Source organism: Pteropus alecto, unplaced genomic scaffold (assembly GCF_000325575.1).
Source record: "Pteropus alecto unplaced genomic scaffold, ASM32557v1 scaffold20, whole genome shotgun sequence".
NCBI lineage: Eukaryota > Metazoa > Chordata > Mammalia > Chiroptera > Pteropodidae > Pteropus > Pteropus alecto.
The window spans coordinates 35,673,905-35,690,804 of NW_006436298.1; the positions used below are offsets into that span (position 1 = coordinate 35,673,905).

Below are 16,900 nucleotides of genomic sequence, written 5' to 3' on the forward strand. Positions count from 1 at the left end.
ACACAAATATATTGCAATGATATTAAGTAAAAATAGAATAAGGTTCCAAACATAAAGACAATAATTTTCAGGTTAAAAATATACTGCTTCTCCAAAGACATATACATATAAGGATTAAGAGAGCTTGAAAAAAAAGATGTAAATACATATAACATGTAATCAAAAGAATCTATTCAAAAGAACCCTAACGAAAAAACACTACTGTGGTTCTATTCACAATAGAAAAGGTACACTTTTAATAAAGAAGAATGTTTTATAAGGATGAGAATATTGTCACTGAGCACAGCAAAATCGAACTAGAAATCAAAACATAACAACAAAATTTCCATATATGTGGACATTAAGCCCTAAACTTCAATAACCTATGGTTCAAAATAGACATAATAATAGAAATTAGAGATTCCTTTGAACTGAATGATTATCAAAATATTTACTTAGCACAACTTTTAGGATACACCTAAAATTACATATTAGAAAAGAAAATAGGTACAATTCAATGACGAGTAATATAGTTCAATAGTTCTTAAAAGGACAACATATTAAATGAAAAGAAATTAGCAGAAGGAAATATAAAACCAATATCAGATACTAAGGAAATGAAGAAAACATAATACAGAGTGTCAGTATTAGGAGTATCAAAAGTTGTTTTTTAAACGACAACGAAGTTCATAAACCCTTGACATGACATTAAAAAGAGAACAAAAGCAAAAATAAGTGCCAAGAATAAAGGAGAGAACATCATGACAGATTCTAAAGACATTAAATATCATAGATATTGTGAGCAACTTTATAAAATAACCTTTGAAAATGCAGATGAAATGAACAAATTTCTAGAATAAAAATACCAAAACCGGTGCAAGAAAAAAATAAAGTCTAGAAAGGTATATAACTGTGAAAAGTTATTCCGCAATTAAAAATCTTTCTTTGAGTATTCATGACTGAGTGGGTTCACTTGTGAGTTCTACAAAAAAAAATTTAAATTAAATTTATTGGAGTGACATTGGTTAATAAAACTATATAGGTTTCAAGTGTACAATTCAATAATACTTCATATGTATATTGCATTGTGTGTTTACCACACAAAGTTAAATCTCCTTCCATCACCATATATTTGACATCCTTTACCCTTATTTACCTCCCACTTTCTCTCCTTCCCTCTGATAACCACTAGACTGTTGTCCAGGTCATGAGTCTGTCTGTCTTGTTCATTTGTTGCTCTCAGTTTTATAACCCACATAAAAGCGAAATCATATGGTTCTACAAAATTGTTAAGGAAGAGATCATGACAATGCTACAAAATTCTTCCAGAGAAGAGAAAAAAGAGATAATTACTTTCCAATTCATTCCATTAGTTCAGTATAACTTTGATACAAAACCTTACATTATGAGAAAATATTATAAGAAAAATTATGAGACTATTGCAACATGGATGCAAAATCTTAAACAAAATAATATCAAAGGAAATATAGCACTATTTAGGGTTATTACATCATCATCAATGTTTTAATTCCAAGAATACACGATTATTCAACATAAGAAAGTCAAAGTAATTTACCACAGGAACTTTCCATGGACAAGTTACTTCACCTTTCAAAAAGTTTAACTATTCTTATTTAAAGTTTCAATTTTCTCATCTGTAAAATCAAGACCATAATAACTCATATATAATGTGGTTTTCATGAGGATTAAATAATTAATGCATATAAAGTGCTTAGTACATGGCACAGTAAAAATGCCCCACAAATCTTAGCTATTATTATTAATGCCTTTTAAAAATGATAAACATGAAAGAAAGAAATATTTCTATTAGACAATGTAGCAGATTAAAATCTCATTTATGCAGCTCTCAATCAGAAAACTCTTACTTTGTAAAAATATCACCCCAAAACTTAGAAGCTTAACAACCATTTATTTAATCCATAGTTTCACAGGTCAGCAATTTGAGCTGGCACAGTGGAATGGGTCTTCATGTCTCATTCATGTGTCTGTGATCAGCTGTTAGGTCAGTTGGGGATTGGCTACTCTTGGAAGGGGCAGTGGATCAGCTAAGATGGCTTGTTCCTGTGCCACGTTGTTCCCCATTTTCCAACTAGGTAACAGGCTTATTCACATAGCAGTTATAGGATCCCAACAGAACAAGAGAGGACAAGGACCAATGTTTAAACATTTTTCAAATCTCCATTTGTGTAACATTGATATTGTCTTATAATCCAAATCAAGTCACATGGGCAAACCTAGAATTTGAGTGCAGAGGGAATGATGCAGGATGTGGATATAGGGAGTTTTGAGTAAATTGGGCACAAGTAATTACTCTAACAATCTACCACAAGTTCCAAAGCAATAATTCATTATTTAAAAATATATATAGGAAATTGGATGTATGAATTTTATCCAACATAAAACCATTAAAATTCAAAAAGAAGTAATTATTTTCTCCCAAAATGAATTCTTTTACTTAGCATCTCTATTTTTATAACACCAGCCCTAAATCTCTAAAACCTTAGCTTGGTAAGTGAAACATACCTTCCAAATTTAATGTCTAGGCTGTCTAATCCAAACTTTTTCCTTTCTTTTTAATATTTTTTAATTAAATGTATTTGGGTGTTATTGGTTAATAAAAATATATAGGTTTCAAGTGTACAATTCAATAATATGTCATATGTATATTACATTGTGTGTTCACCACCCAAAGTCAGATCTCCTTCCATCACCATATATTTGACCTCCTTTACCCTTATCTACTTCCCTCTCTCTCTTTACCTCTGGTAATTGGTACAGCCACTATCCAAACCTTTTTCTCAAACTAGGCAAGTTAACTGATGGCTCTCTCTTATACTGTTCTTATCTCTGCCTGGCTCATGACATTTCCTTATCTAAAAGATGCTTTCTTTGACTCTATTCCTTGAATCATTTAATGTAACTTATTATTTAAGTTTCCAGCTCAACTACTACTTAAAGATGACAATAATTTATCTCTCATTAATATAAAAAATAGTTAGAGACCAAACATTTATCTGAACTCCCATAGTGTGCCATGAACTTTGATGGGACTAGATACACATATAATATTCCATTCGTATTGTTCCTTATCTATTTCTGGAGAATGTGTCTTCCAGATGAGATAGTAAAATTTATTGTGTAAAAGTCATTTTTTTTGGACTTCCTTGTTTCTTCCATAAAATTCAGTATGGCAAAATAGACTTAGTACTTAACATATACATATATTTTACTGATTTTGGTGAAAGCTCTTACATAATTTCTTGCTTTATATACTTGTAGTATCTTAGTATTAAGTAAGGGTATTCAAACTAAATTAATATTTCAAAGTCACCAGCTAGATATTTTATTATTTATATCCATATATCATATATTTTATTGTTTAATAATTCAAATGCCTCTATCACAACTAAGTTTTATATAAACAGGTCTAGAGTAACTTGTATCTTTTAATCTATCTAATACAAATTAAACATATTTCTTATAATAAATATGTACTATGCCTAAACTAATAAAACTGCTGCTTTTAGAAATTTCTAATTTAGATTTTCTCTGAGGGAAACTTGCCTTCCCCACACATTTACTATTTAAAATGAATGAAAGCATCCTTTAAAAGTTCCTCACTAAGCAATGAAAACTAATCAGCACATCTAGTGGTTATGCTTTTGCTTATTCTTTTATTCTCAGTGCTGACTGCTTAAGTAATAAGGTCTTTACTTGGATCTAGCATCTAAAAAATATTTACTATGCCTGATTAACTGACTTATGAATTTCAAATGTAATTATCTATAGATATTTATTAAAATTTTGAAGAAAGAAGATAACCTTATACCGAATGATTAGCCCTGAAAACAGATATATAAATAGAATTCTAATTACAGATATGACAAATTTGAGTTGGCTTATTTACTTACAGTATAATCCATTTGAGAATTGAAGTGGCATATAAAAATAGATACAAAACCAGAGAATAATATAAATAATTGAGAGCATCATAGAAACAGAAAGAAGGAGGAGGAGGAAGAGGAGGAGCAGGAGGAGTGGGCGGGGGAGGAGGAGAAGGAGAATGGAACTGGGTGAAGTGAATGCATAAATTTTTCAATTTCTATTAGAAACTGGCTAAAAATTTGACTCCCATTTTTTAAGCTCTAGCAAAGCACGTATACAAAATCAGTAATAAGGTTCAGAGAGTACATGAAACTGAGGAAGATTTGTTCCTAATTCCTAATAAAGGCAACACTAGGTGATATAGTGGTCATGACTGCAATCGATACAATAATTGTCGTTCTCTTTTTCTTTCTGTGCACCTCAATCTAAAACCAAGGACAATGCCAAACCAGTTGCATAAAAGAACATCCATGGAATCCAAAACAATATAGTTCAAGAAGGCAACTCTCTGATTATCTTTTTCCATGAAAAAAATATTAGGAATCTAGAGAAAAGAATGGACTGAATGTTTTTAGATTGTCCTCCATAGTCCCAATCAGACTTAAGTTTAAAAAGCAGAGTTTAAAGTTTTGTTTTCTACTAAGAATCTAGAGCAGCAGTCCCCAACCTTTTTGGCACCAGGGGCCGGTGCTCCTATGAGAATCTAATGCCTGGTGATCTGAGGTGGAGCTGAGGCAGTGATGGGGAGCAGCTGCAAGTACAGATGAAGCTTTGCTCATTTTGTTTGCCTTCTGCTGAGCAGCCCAGTTCCTAAAAGGCCACTGACTGGTACTGGTCCGTGGCCGGGGGGTTGGAGACCCCTGGTCTACAGATAGATCCTTTGTGTTGTCAATAATGACCCACACATATGCTTTGACAATCAACAAGGCAGAATGTATTCATCATTTGCTCTTCTTTTTTTAACATTAATTCACATCCCAAAATTATTAATGAAAAACAGGACATTAAGATTGTTAGGATAATTGTATCTGTGAAAGCTAGAAAGAACGAGGAAATTTGGTGACAGGAAGAAAAGGTGTATTTTAGGATAATAAACAAATTACCCTGGCTCAAAATAAGATATAGAGAAGAAAAAACTGTTTGGTGGAGTTTTGAAATATAAGATGCCATATGGAAAATGCATCACCAGAAAATCACATTTGTATTTTATGAAAAAACGATAGCTAATTTCATAATGATTTTCTTTTAATGTGAAGAAATATATATGTATATAGTCATTCAAATAGAACTAGAACAAGAACTTGTTTTTTTAACTTTAAAGAAAAAATTTTAGTATTAGCAAGTCCAGATTTGCAATTTATATTGTCTAATGCTGAAAAGAAAAACATAAATATAAATAAGAAAACTAAATAATTTATTATCCAAACGGAAACTCTTTTGAGAGTGAATTAATTCACTACTAATGAGGAAGCTGAAAAATTAGACACAGACCCAGGCTAACCTTTGCAAATTGGAATGCATGGTCAGCATACTTGTAACTGCTTCTCAAAGGCACAAGCCCAAAGCAGAACAATTACTCTTCCCAAAAATCAACTCCTCTCTTCAAGCTGTTTAATCAGAAGACTGCCCACCCTCTTATCCATAACTAAAAATAGGTCAGCATTAAATTTTAAAAATCGTGTTCTCAACTGTGAGTCAGTGATACTCGCTGAATGTGGACATTCCTTTCTCCTTAGAATGGACTAATGCTTCCTGGTGATAGAAGTACAAATTTATTGCCCGGTGTTTTGTCTTACCTGAGCTATATTTACTGCATTATGGATCCGACTGTCTTTCTCATGATCCTTTGTTTTCCGTAATGTTTGCCATATAAGGTTTCCCAGTCCATCTTGTTCCTCATCGCCCCGAAGTTCCCATGACATTTTCACCAGGTTATACACTAAGCCATAGTATCCCATCCATATCACTTGATCACCTGTTTTAAAAGAAATATTCTTTGAGAAAATATCTTTTTATTTGTCCTACTACCATATGGTTTTGTGAAAAAGAAGAAACTTGATTTTACTAATATTTTAAAGTCTGCAATTCTGAATTTTGAATTATTTTTTACCCTTCACTGCTTTTACTCCTTTAATTTGAAAAGATCACAGATTATTTTAAAATTTCTAACCATATGAAAAGATGAACTACACTTAACTGGTATTATACCTCATAATTTAAAAGTTAAACAGGTAAACTTTAAACTATGTACTAAAAACAAATCTTTGGAATTCAAGTAAAGAGGAGTTTGTTCGAGGCAATATTGAAGACTTAGACTACCATGGTGGATTTTTATAATAAATCAGAGAAACAGGAGAAAAATCACTGGCTGTTATAAAAATGGTATAGCTCTATGAAACATAGCATTTGACCAAGAATAAATCTTTGAAAATAATGTGAGAAACATACAAAATTTTCCAATGTAATTATAGGCTGGAAATTTTTTTTCTTTTTAAATAATATAGACATAAATCAATTGAAATAGGAGAAAGGGAGTAAGGAATCCAGAAGAGAGAAAAAGTAGTCCATGATACTTCTAAAATTTATATACCAATTAGCAATTTATATAAATTATCCAGTTCCACTTTTAAAATATTCAGTTCCCTCACAGAAAAGAGGAAGAAGTTTCTTTTTATTCTTTATCTTAATTATTTCTTACCTAGACGGTATATTGCTATGCAGTACTATTCAGAAAAAGAGAATTCTAATTTAGGTATTGAGGGGATAAATAAATTTGGAGAATGAAATGATACAGCTCTCAAAGGGGATATGAACTTTAAGTTAGCCAAAGAGCAACATGAGAGTACTGAGTGTGTGTGAAGCAGGTAAGAGAACAAGAGGAAGAGAAGGTTCAGAAAGGGAAATGGAACAATTTACATTCCCACCAGCAGTGTAAGAGGGTTCCTTTTCCTCCACAATCTCTCCAACACTTGTTATTACTTGTCTGTTGATAATAGCCATTCTTACTGGTGTAAGATAGTATCTCATGTGGTTTTGATTTGCATGCACTATGGAAAACAGTATGGAAGTTCCTCAAAAAATTAAGAATAGAGTTACCATATAACCCAACAACCCCTCTACTAGGTATCTACCCCCCAAATTTGGAAACATCTATAAAGATATATGCACCCTGGTGTTCATTACAGCATTAATCATGGTGGCCATGACATGGAAACAACCGAAATGCCCTTTGATAGATCATTGGATAAAGATGTGATACATATATACAATGGAATACTACTCAGTCATAAGAGAAGATGAAATACTGCCATTTATAATAACATGAATAAGTCTCGAGATTATCATGCTAAGCAAAATAAGTCAGACAAAAATAGTAGAGAATGGTATGATTTCATTCATATGTGGGATATAAAACTGAAAGCAACAAACAAACAAGACAAACAAAAAACTCATAGACACAGACAACAGTTTAGTGGTTACAGAGGGAAAAGAGGGGGTATAGATAAGGGTAAAGGGGGTCAAATATATGGTGATAGAAGGAGATTTGACTTTGGGTATTGAACACAATGCAATATACAGATGTATTATCGAATTGTACACTTGAAACCTATGCAATTTTATTAACCAATGTCACCCTAAAAAATTTAAAAAGATAAACAAGGGGAAATGAAAAAGTTTTAAAGCCAAATAAATTCTGTATTGTACTTCACCCCAAATCCTGGTGATAACCCATGTGACATTGGAACTCATCAATGTCCTTCAAGAATAAAGATATAAGTGCAATTTGAAAAGTCACAATCCTTAACTTTTCCTAATTAAATCTAGATTTTTATAATCTAGGCTAATAATAATAATCACTATTGTTATAACTAGAATACTTGGGAGTACCTACTATGTTCCCTTGTTCTAGTCCTCATTATAATCCTGCTACGTAGACTATATTATACTTAGAATAATAGAAGGAAACACGTGAGCTTCAACTTGATTAGAAAATTCCTAACGTCATATAGCTGGTGAGTGATGGGGCCAGGTTGAAGGCTTGTTTAATCTTATCCTATGCAGCGAGCCTCTCCAATCCCCACCTTATATTCTATTCACAGGAAAAGAATAGACTAGAAGGTAGAAAGAAGAAGTAGAGGAGAAAGCATGTACACATTTTAGAAATGGGAGGAAGAAGACATATGTCCAGCTTCTAAACTTGGGACAACTTCCTCCCATTCGATTGTTGATACTTTAAAAGAGAAAGTATAAACTGCAATTCTGAGGCTACAGTTAAGCAGCCAAGTCTTTTGAAAATAGAATTTTTTTCATAAAACCTTACTAGTTAAAACTGGTGTACTGCAATATTTATAAATATATATAGGGAGTGATGTCAGCAAGAAAGTGGAATAGGAAGTCCTCCATCTTCATCCCATTACAGAAACACAAGTTGGCAGCCACCCACGAACAAAAGTGCCTTTTGGAGAAGCTTGGGATCCAGATAGAAGGTTGGGAAATCCCAGTGGAACCCAAGACTGAGGAGGGCCAATTTGATAAGGCAGGTCCACACACAGATGTCAGGCCTGTAGCTAGTCATGTCTCAGCTGTGGACCTGGAAGCACCACTATAGACCTGCAAACTCCAGCCCTGCTTATCCCCAGTCCTGCCACCAGCCCCATCTGCCACAGGACCTGGGAGAACCCCATGCCTATTGGTGCCCTTAGTAACAAGCCCACTGACTGTGGACCTGAAGCAAGATTCTAGTTTCATTCTACCATGGTCCAGAGGCAGTTCTGTCCACCCAGGAACCCACCCAAGGACCTGGCAGAAGTATGCTCAGGGACCTGATAGAAGCCAAATCCATTTGTACCCCTGGTAACAGGTTGGAGATCTGTAGACCCAGAAGTGGTCCATGTCCAGGCCATAGTCCTGCTCAACCATGGTCCTGGAGGTGGTCACATCCGCTCAGGGACCTGGCAAGAACCATGCCCACTTAGGCCTCCAGTAACAGGCCCACTGAAACCCAACAGAGAGGTAGCTATAAGAAGAGAGAAGATAGAGGATGATAATGAGCATCTCGAATTGAGCTGAGGTGGAGAGTTCATATTAGAAATGGATAATGTTCTTAACCTATTTGTGGAGAAAATTGTTATGAGTTCCAAAATTTTGAACCCATTTTTACCTGTCTAACAGTGACCAGCCAAGTGAATTTGAGATGTGAAAGAACAGAACAGAGTAAAATATCTTCTGAGACACTTTCACCTGCATTCATAAAGGGCGTCCTGTGGCTATGGTTCAGCCAGTGTTTTAACTCTTGACAAGTATTCATAGGAATTAGGACAAAGGCTCAAGTGGCTCTTCTCTGAGTGGAAAAATGGGACTTTAAAGGCTTATTGTTCCAAAAGAATTGTAAACAAGCAAACAAACAAAACAAAACAAAACTCTATAGCATTAAATGGGAAACATGCTATTTGCTACATTTAATAAATATGAATACGAATCTCTCATCTAGCCATTATTTCATGTGATACTGCTAATTTATCAAGGCAATGGGTCAGGAGAGAAATGATACCAAAAGTGCTCCAAGTATCAGTCTAACAAAGAATGTAATATTAACATATTTTGTAAGAAATTCTTTCTAAATCCTTTGGCTTCCTGGGAATTTTTGGTTTCTAGAGTTAATAGTAAAATTTACTTTTTGGACTTCAATAAATTGTTAAATGTCTTCAAAAGTTTAACAAATTTATGCATCTTTTTAGAAAAAAAGAAATGAATAAGGTAAAATAACAAGAAAAATGGGGTCAGATTAAATAGTAGATGTCTGAACAAAAGAATAATTATATCTGTTCAATGAAACGTTATGTCTATTCAAGCAATAAGCTGGGAAACTAATATGGGAGTTTTATGAGATAATCTAGGTCTTTACTGTGATGAACAGCAGGAGATTAGAGAGTAAAGGACAAACCTAAGACACTGTGGAGAAGATCTAATAAGACTTCTTAGCTACGGAGTAGGAGGAAGGAATGAAGTGGAAAGGAAAAATACGTTTTTTAAGCTCAGGAAACTGAAACAATAATGAAATCACTTGCAGAGATGTGATTATGAAGAAGAGCCTGTTTGGGGAGAAAGGAGAAAAATATTATTTGGAAAGTGTAGCATGGTAGGGCATGAGAGGAATCTAATTTCAGTATCCTGTAGCTTGTAAAAATATAGCTAAAATTCAAGTAAAATATCAGAAGTGAAATTATGGATTTGTGAGTGCAGCAAAAAATAAGGCTTGAACTCAGTATAAATAAAGAAACACAAGTTTTTAAAGTAATAACTGAGGAATTGTGAACCTCATAGATAAAATAAAGCAATATAAATAAAACATACTGTGGATTTTAACAAATTTATAAATTTATTTATAAACTCCCAAATTCTTTACATTAAAAATAATGATTGACAAAAGTATAGCCAAACAACCTTCTTTCATGTATTTTAAACCATAGTTTGTTGAGGAACAATATTTCATAAACCTACAATAGTTGAATCATTGAACTAATATAGTTTGCTTTTAGACTCCACAAGGCCAGTTATGAACTCATAAAATATGTTCTGAGAACTGTTTGCAAAATTCAAAAACTTTTAAAAATGTCATTGATTTTAAAAGTAAGCTGTTCACCTGTTGATTTAAACAACAGTGAACTATTGCTTGTGAATAATATTTGTAGGAAGAATACATTGCATTCAATTGACTGATAGTTAATGAAGAAAAAAAATCCCTATAAAGACAGATGGGTTGTGTTACAACTGTCATAAAAGGTAGAATGCATTCTAGTATGCACATCTCGACATTTGCTGAGAAGCATGCCTGCTATCAAACTACTCATCCAGGGACCAAGCTGTAGCATAAGGCACTCTTCTGTTCTGCTTTGAGTGACCCTGTGGCAGCTATCAAAGATGTCACTTTAAATATACTGAGAGAAAATGTGTCTCTTTGCAGCTAAGCAAGCAGTATACTAAAGCCATAAAAAGCTGAACAAAAATGAAATTCTTAATAAATCTTGAAAATTTATTAAGCAATTGTGGCTTTTGAAAACCAATATTATGATCCTTTTTTCATAGTTTTATTTTAGTGTTTGAACTCCTTGGAAGCCTTTAATTGCCAGTCTAGATATTTAGATTTTACATATTCAGTATGAATATTTTTACTTATATGAATGAATATAAATGAGTACAGCCTTTACAATTTTGACAAGTCTATTTTAACATCACAGAATCAAACGTATCACTGAAAGGTAACTTGAATATCAGATGTAGATTAAAACATTATCTTTATGAAATGCTATGTATAGTGAATGGAACTAGATCACTGCCAAGAAACCAGCAGACGAGAACCAGTTGGCAAGCCAGGCATTTAACAAATATTTACTGCGTCAATGCTATGTGTCAACCACTGTTCTATGTACCAAAGAGAAAGACAATGTAACTGATCTCAGGACACTTAATGCTAGTGGAGAAAGACGGATAACTGAAAAAGTAAACAGAACAATGTCGGTTCATAACGAGTGTTACAAAAATAATACAAGATCTTAATGTGACTAGCAATGACTAGAAGAAAATACTTCTGTGACTATAGATAGTTTGAGAGAAAGACCTCCATGAGGACATGATCTGATCAAGGAAAAAAGGTTAACCATCCAAGAAAATGAGGACAAGTGTTCCCAGCATAGAGGATGGGAAATGAAAAGTCTTTGGACTCAAAAGAATACCTTTTTTATTTTTAGCCTGGACCTAGAATATCTTGATAGTTTAGAGAAGCAGAAGAAATGACAGAATAGACTGAGTACCTGGGGGTTCGTAGGACGAGATGACATCAGTAGGCATGCTCTTTGCAGAGGCACATTGATATGGCCAAGACCATGGAAAAGAATTTAGATTTTATTCTTGGTGTAATGAAAACCTAACAGAGCATTAAAATAAGGATGGGATCTCACCCACACTATGTTTTTAAAACTCTTTTGGGCTTCTTGATATAAAATGGATTCTAAGGAATATAAGGGAATCAGGGCGATTTTTAGCCTTTTGCAGACATCTAGAAGCGAAGTGGTGATTGCATGAGCTTGGGAGGTATGCAGTAATTTATGCAGAAATTACTTGATCATGTCAATAAGTACAGAACAGTATTTGACAAAAGTCAACACCCTTTCTTGATAAAACACTCAGGAAACTAGTAATAGAGGGAAATTTCCTCAAATGGATAAAAGCCATCAGTGAAAAATCCACAACTATCCTCTTACTTAATGATGGAACAATAAATATTCTCCTCTAAGATCAGGAAAAAGATAAGGATGTCTGCTTTCACCACTTCTATTCATCTTTGTACTAAAGGTTCTAGTAAAGACAATTATGAAAGAAATAAAAGGCATCCAAATTGGAAAGAAGTGCAACTATCTCTTTTTACAAATGACATGATTTTGCATATAGAAAACCTCAGTAAATCCACAAAAAATCTATTAGAACTAATAAATAACTTCAGGAAGTTTGTATGATACAATATCAATATACGAAAACCTATTATATTGCTAGATACTAGCAATTAGAAATGAACAATTAGAAAACAAAATTATGAAAGCAATTTCCCTTAAAATAGCATCAAAAAGGATAAATTACTTAGGTATAAATTTAATAAAAATACAGTGAAAATGGGATTTCTTTTGGGGGTGATGTGTTTAAAAATTAGTTAGTTGTAATGGTGGCATGACTGTGAATATACTAAAAAAAACACCAATTCTATATTTAAAATGATGAATTTATGGTATGTGAATTATATTATCGAAATAGCTGCTATTAAACAAAAGAAGTATGAGTAAAATATTCCCCTTTTATCTTCTTTTGTGTACTATAACCATCTTGACATCATGAGAGAAATAGTGTAAGAACAACATCTATTCAGCTATTACCCAAAAAGGGTAGTGCAGAAAGATAGAAAGAACATGGATCCTCAATAATGTTGTTGAACCCCTGAATTAATCAACCCTGAACCCTGTATCTCTTATGAGGAGGTCTGAGTTAAGAAGATGGTCCATGATCCAATCACTTCCTTCATTGGGAGGCACGCTTCGGAAAAGAAAAAAAGACATGCGACTCAGTTTAATCTCTTTGTCAATAAGATCTTCATGGAAATAGACTAACGATATTTACTGCAGGGAAAAGATTTTGTCTACAGAGTGCTCTTAGTAGGATAGCCCTGGCTAATGGATTACTATAAATAAACCTGAAATCTGCAGATTTGATGAGGGATGGCACCCAGAAGAAAATTATGTGACATTTAAAACTCTCCAGAAGAGTAAAATAGAGATATTTAATATCTTAAATGCTTACCCTGCTGTGTGAGGTAATAACCCACCCAATCTAACTTAAATTCTTCATCGATAATTCTGAACCGGAATGATCATGTCTAATGTGAAAACAAAGAACCTAAGGAGCTTTCTTTTATGTCCATCATCATTTCTCAGTGCTTTGTCTGAGATTCTTGGTTGCCATCATCATTAAAATTATTAGTAAATCTCAATATTAGGAAGGTATCCGATTTATGTGAGTTTGATTTTTTAATCCAATACCATTAGTTCACCTAGAATTCTTACATGAGATCATACATTTTTCTTAACATAAAAGCTATTTTGATTTGGGTCTATTGAGACTTGCAGCCTAAAATATCCTAAATATAGAAATCTTTACCAAATGAATTGATATCAGAAGCTACACTTAATGGATATTCTCATTAATTTACATAACAACCTTTCTCAAATTCCTGAACACCACTACATTTTAGAAAAATTTAATTACATTTGAAAGACTTGCAGAATTTCTGATAATTTTTACATGATAATGAAGTTAATAAGTATGTTGATCACATAAAGACAATCAAAACTCCATTAAGGATCAAAGGAAAACACTGATTCCTGGGAATATACCTCTTCACTGAACAATTAGGCAAAGATGTTCCAAACAAAAGAACAAGATAAATCTCCAGGAATGGTCCCTAATGAAATGGAATTGTATGATTTACCTGACAGAGAATTGAAAATAACCCTTAGAAAGATGTTTACCAAGGTCAGGAGAACAAAGTGCTTGAATAGATGTACAAATGGCCAACAGGTATATGAAGAAAAAAATACTCAATGTTACAAATCATCAGAGAAATACACATCAAAACCACAATGAGATATTACCTTACCCCTGTCAGGATGGTCATTATCCATAAAAGAAAAAAAAAAGAAAAGCAAAAGAAAAGAGAAAAAAAAGGAAAAAAAAAAAAAAGAAAAGAAAAGTAAAGGCAACAGGTGTTGGCAAAGATGGGGAGAAACTGGAACCCTTATACATTGTTGGTGGGAATGTAAAATGGTGCAGCTGCTATATAAAACAGTTTGGAGATTCCACCAAAAGTTAGAAATATGATCCAGCAATCCCACTTCTGCCTATATATCCAAAAGAATTGAAATCCAGATCTTGAGGAGGTATTAATACTCCTATGTTCACATAACTAAGGTGTGGAAACAACCTAAATGTCCATCAAGAGATGAGTGGATAAAGCAAATGTGGTACATAACTAGAATGGAATACTATTCAGTCTTTAAAATGCAGAAAAATGTGTCATATGTGACAATATAGATGAATTTTGAGGACATATGCTAAACAAAATAGATCAGTCACAGAAAGACCAATATTGCATGCTCTTACTTATATGAGGTCTCTAAAATAGTCATATGCATAAAATCAAAGAGAGGAATTGTGGTTTTCAGGAGCTGAGGGAGAGGTGAATTAGGGAGTTACTAACCGATGAGCATAAAGTTTTAGTCAAGCAAGATGAATTAAGTTCTATAAATCTGTTGTACAACATTGTACCCATAATCAACGATAACATATTGTACACTTAAATTTTTAAGAGGGTAGATCTCATGTTAAATGCTCTTTCCACAATAAAATAAAGTAACTTTTAAAAAAAGAAAGACAGATACATTTGGTTAACTTCTTTATGCACACAGAGTATAATCAGTACTATACTTTAATTTTTTAATTAAATTTATTGAGGTGACTATACTTTTAGATTTGTCAACACACAGAATTATGAATTATGAGGATTGCTTGAATTCTTCCTCTAACATGTACATGAGTTTGTAAGAGTTAAATGTTTTCCATGTATAATAAATAAAATCTTATTACTGAATATTTTTTCTGAATAACCTTTATCAAGGTAAAAGGTGCACTGAAGATTTAATAGAGTACTATTAAAAGTTTTAATTGATTCTAAGTTTCTAATTAACTTTCTCTTACTTTTCAAAAAGTAGTTATTACTCTGTGCTAATGTTTTTTTTCTAAGTACAAATGAATAAAATGAAGCATTTAAAAGTTATTTTACAACTCTGCATATACTTCATTCACTACTATCCTTGTAGAACCAGTTTAAGAAAATTATTCTCAAAAATAGAATGAAAGAAGAATATCATATTGATTTTTCTATTCATACACAACGATAAATGGAAAAATACTTGGGTCATATGTGTCTTCACATCATAATATAACACTGAAATAAATCATTACAAAGTTAGCAATACTACAACCGTCCACCAAACTTAAAAAGTTAATTATAAACCATATTGAAAATATGTTTTTCATATAGTAAAAAAGTTACCGTAAGAACTTGGCAGTAAGTGAAGAGATGGGAGATGATGGCAGGGTGGAGAAGTGAAGAAAAAGAACCACTGCAATATCTTCAAATATTTAAAGGGCTTACATGTGGGAAATGGAAGACTTTTTTTTGATCACCTCCAAGAGGCAAGGCAAAGCTTAAGTCAAAATTTGGGAGCAATGGAAAAAATAGATTTCATTTTAATATAAGGAAGAATCTTTCACAGTGTTCAAGGTACAATGGCCTATTTTAGGAGATAGGGAGTTCTGTATATCTGTGTTGACTTTTAAGCAAAATATTACTTAACTATTTGCAAATGGTCTGAAAGAGATTTATGCATTGGATGAAAACTACGTGATCACCAAGATTTTTACTATTCTATATTTTTGCTTCTATCATTCATTATCTGTTGCTTGTAGGAGACATACTAAATTAGTGTCTGCTGGTTTCTCATAAAATATACCATTTCCAAGTTTTATTTTCACATCACAGATTCCAGATAATTGAGCTTATTAAAAATCCATCATTTTACCACTCTGAAAAACAAAGTAGGAACACAAAAAATGGCATTCAGAATATAGTACACAACATAAAGCTGTATTTCCCTCTTTGTAAAATTTTATGTAAATTATCCGATATGAATACTAACTTCGTGGATGAATAAGGGTCTGCAACATCCAGTAAGAGGAGTATTTTCCTCTATGATGGGGACAACATTTTACCATCTTGTTTAACAGCTAAATTCATAGGCTAGATTCTCTCAAACTATAGTGTCAGAAGTGGTTTAACAATACAGATTCATAGACTCCACTTTTAGGATTTTTTTCCAAAGTACTAGAACAAAGCCCTGGAATTTACATTGAAAATAAGGACCCCACATTATACAAAGTCTATGAAAATGCTTTTATAAACAGTGCTATAGGATAATGACTATGAGAGAATTCCTCGGTCATTTTTTTCACATTCTTCAACATGCCAATGGACATTTTTTTTTTTAATTTTTTTATCTCATTCAATAGGTCAACTCACCTAGTTAGTTCAGCCTCGCGAGTTAGTTATTAGTATGGACTCCGAAGCCAGACTGCCTAGGTTAAATTGCAGATGTACCATTGACAAACTATATTGCCTTTGACAAAGAAAATCTTAGTGCTTCAGTTTAATCATCTATAAAATGAGGATAATATAAATAACTACAGTGTTATGATTAATGAGTAAGGTGATGCAAATTAGTGCCTAGAATAATGCCTGACACAGTAAAAACTCAATAAATGTTAACTATTATTATCCTCTGTGACCCAAAGTCAGAATTTCAACAGGGAGCAGGTGAAAATTCTGTGTTTAAATAAATAAATTTTTATCACC

General features: G+C 32.9%; 1 protein-coding gene across 1 annotated transcript in view; it reads right to left on the reverse strand.

Annotated features, from left to right (window-relative positions):
- The window catches only part of TMEM232 (transmembrane protein 232), a 154,570-nt gene that overhangs the window by 81,290 nt on the left and 56,380 nt on the right, over positions 1-16,900 (reverse strand). Inside the window, exon 12 of the mRNA XM_015590346.1 lies at positions 5,682-5,860. Coding sequence (XP_015445832.1) covers positions 5,682-5,860 — 179 coding nt within the window. The remainder of the gene's footprint in view (positions 1-5,681; positions 5,861-16,900) is intronic.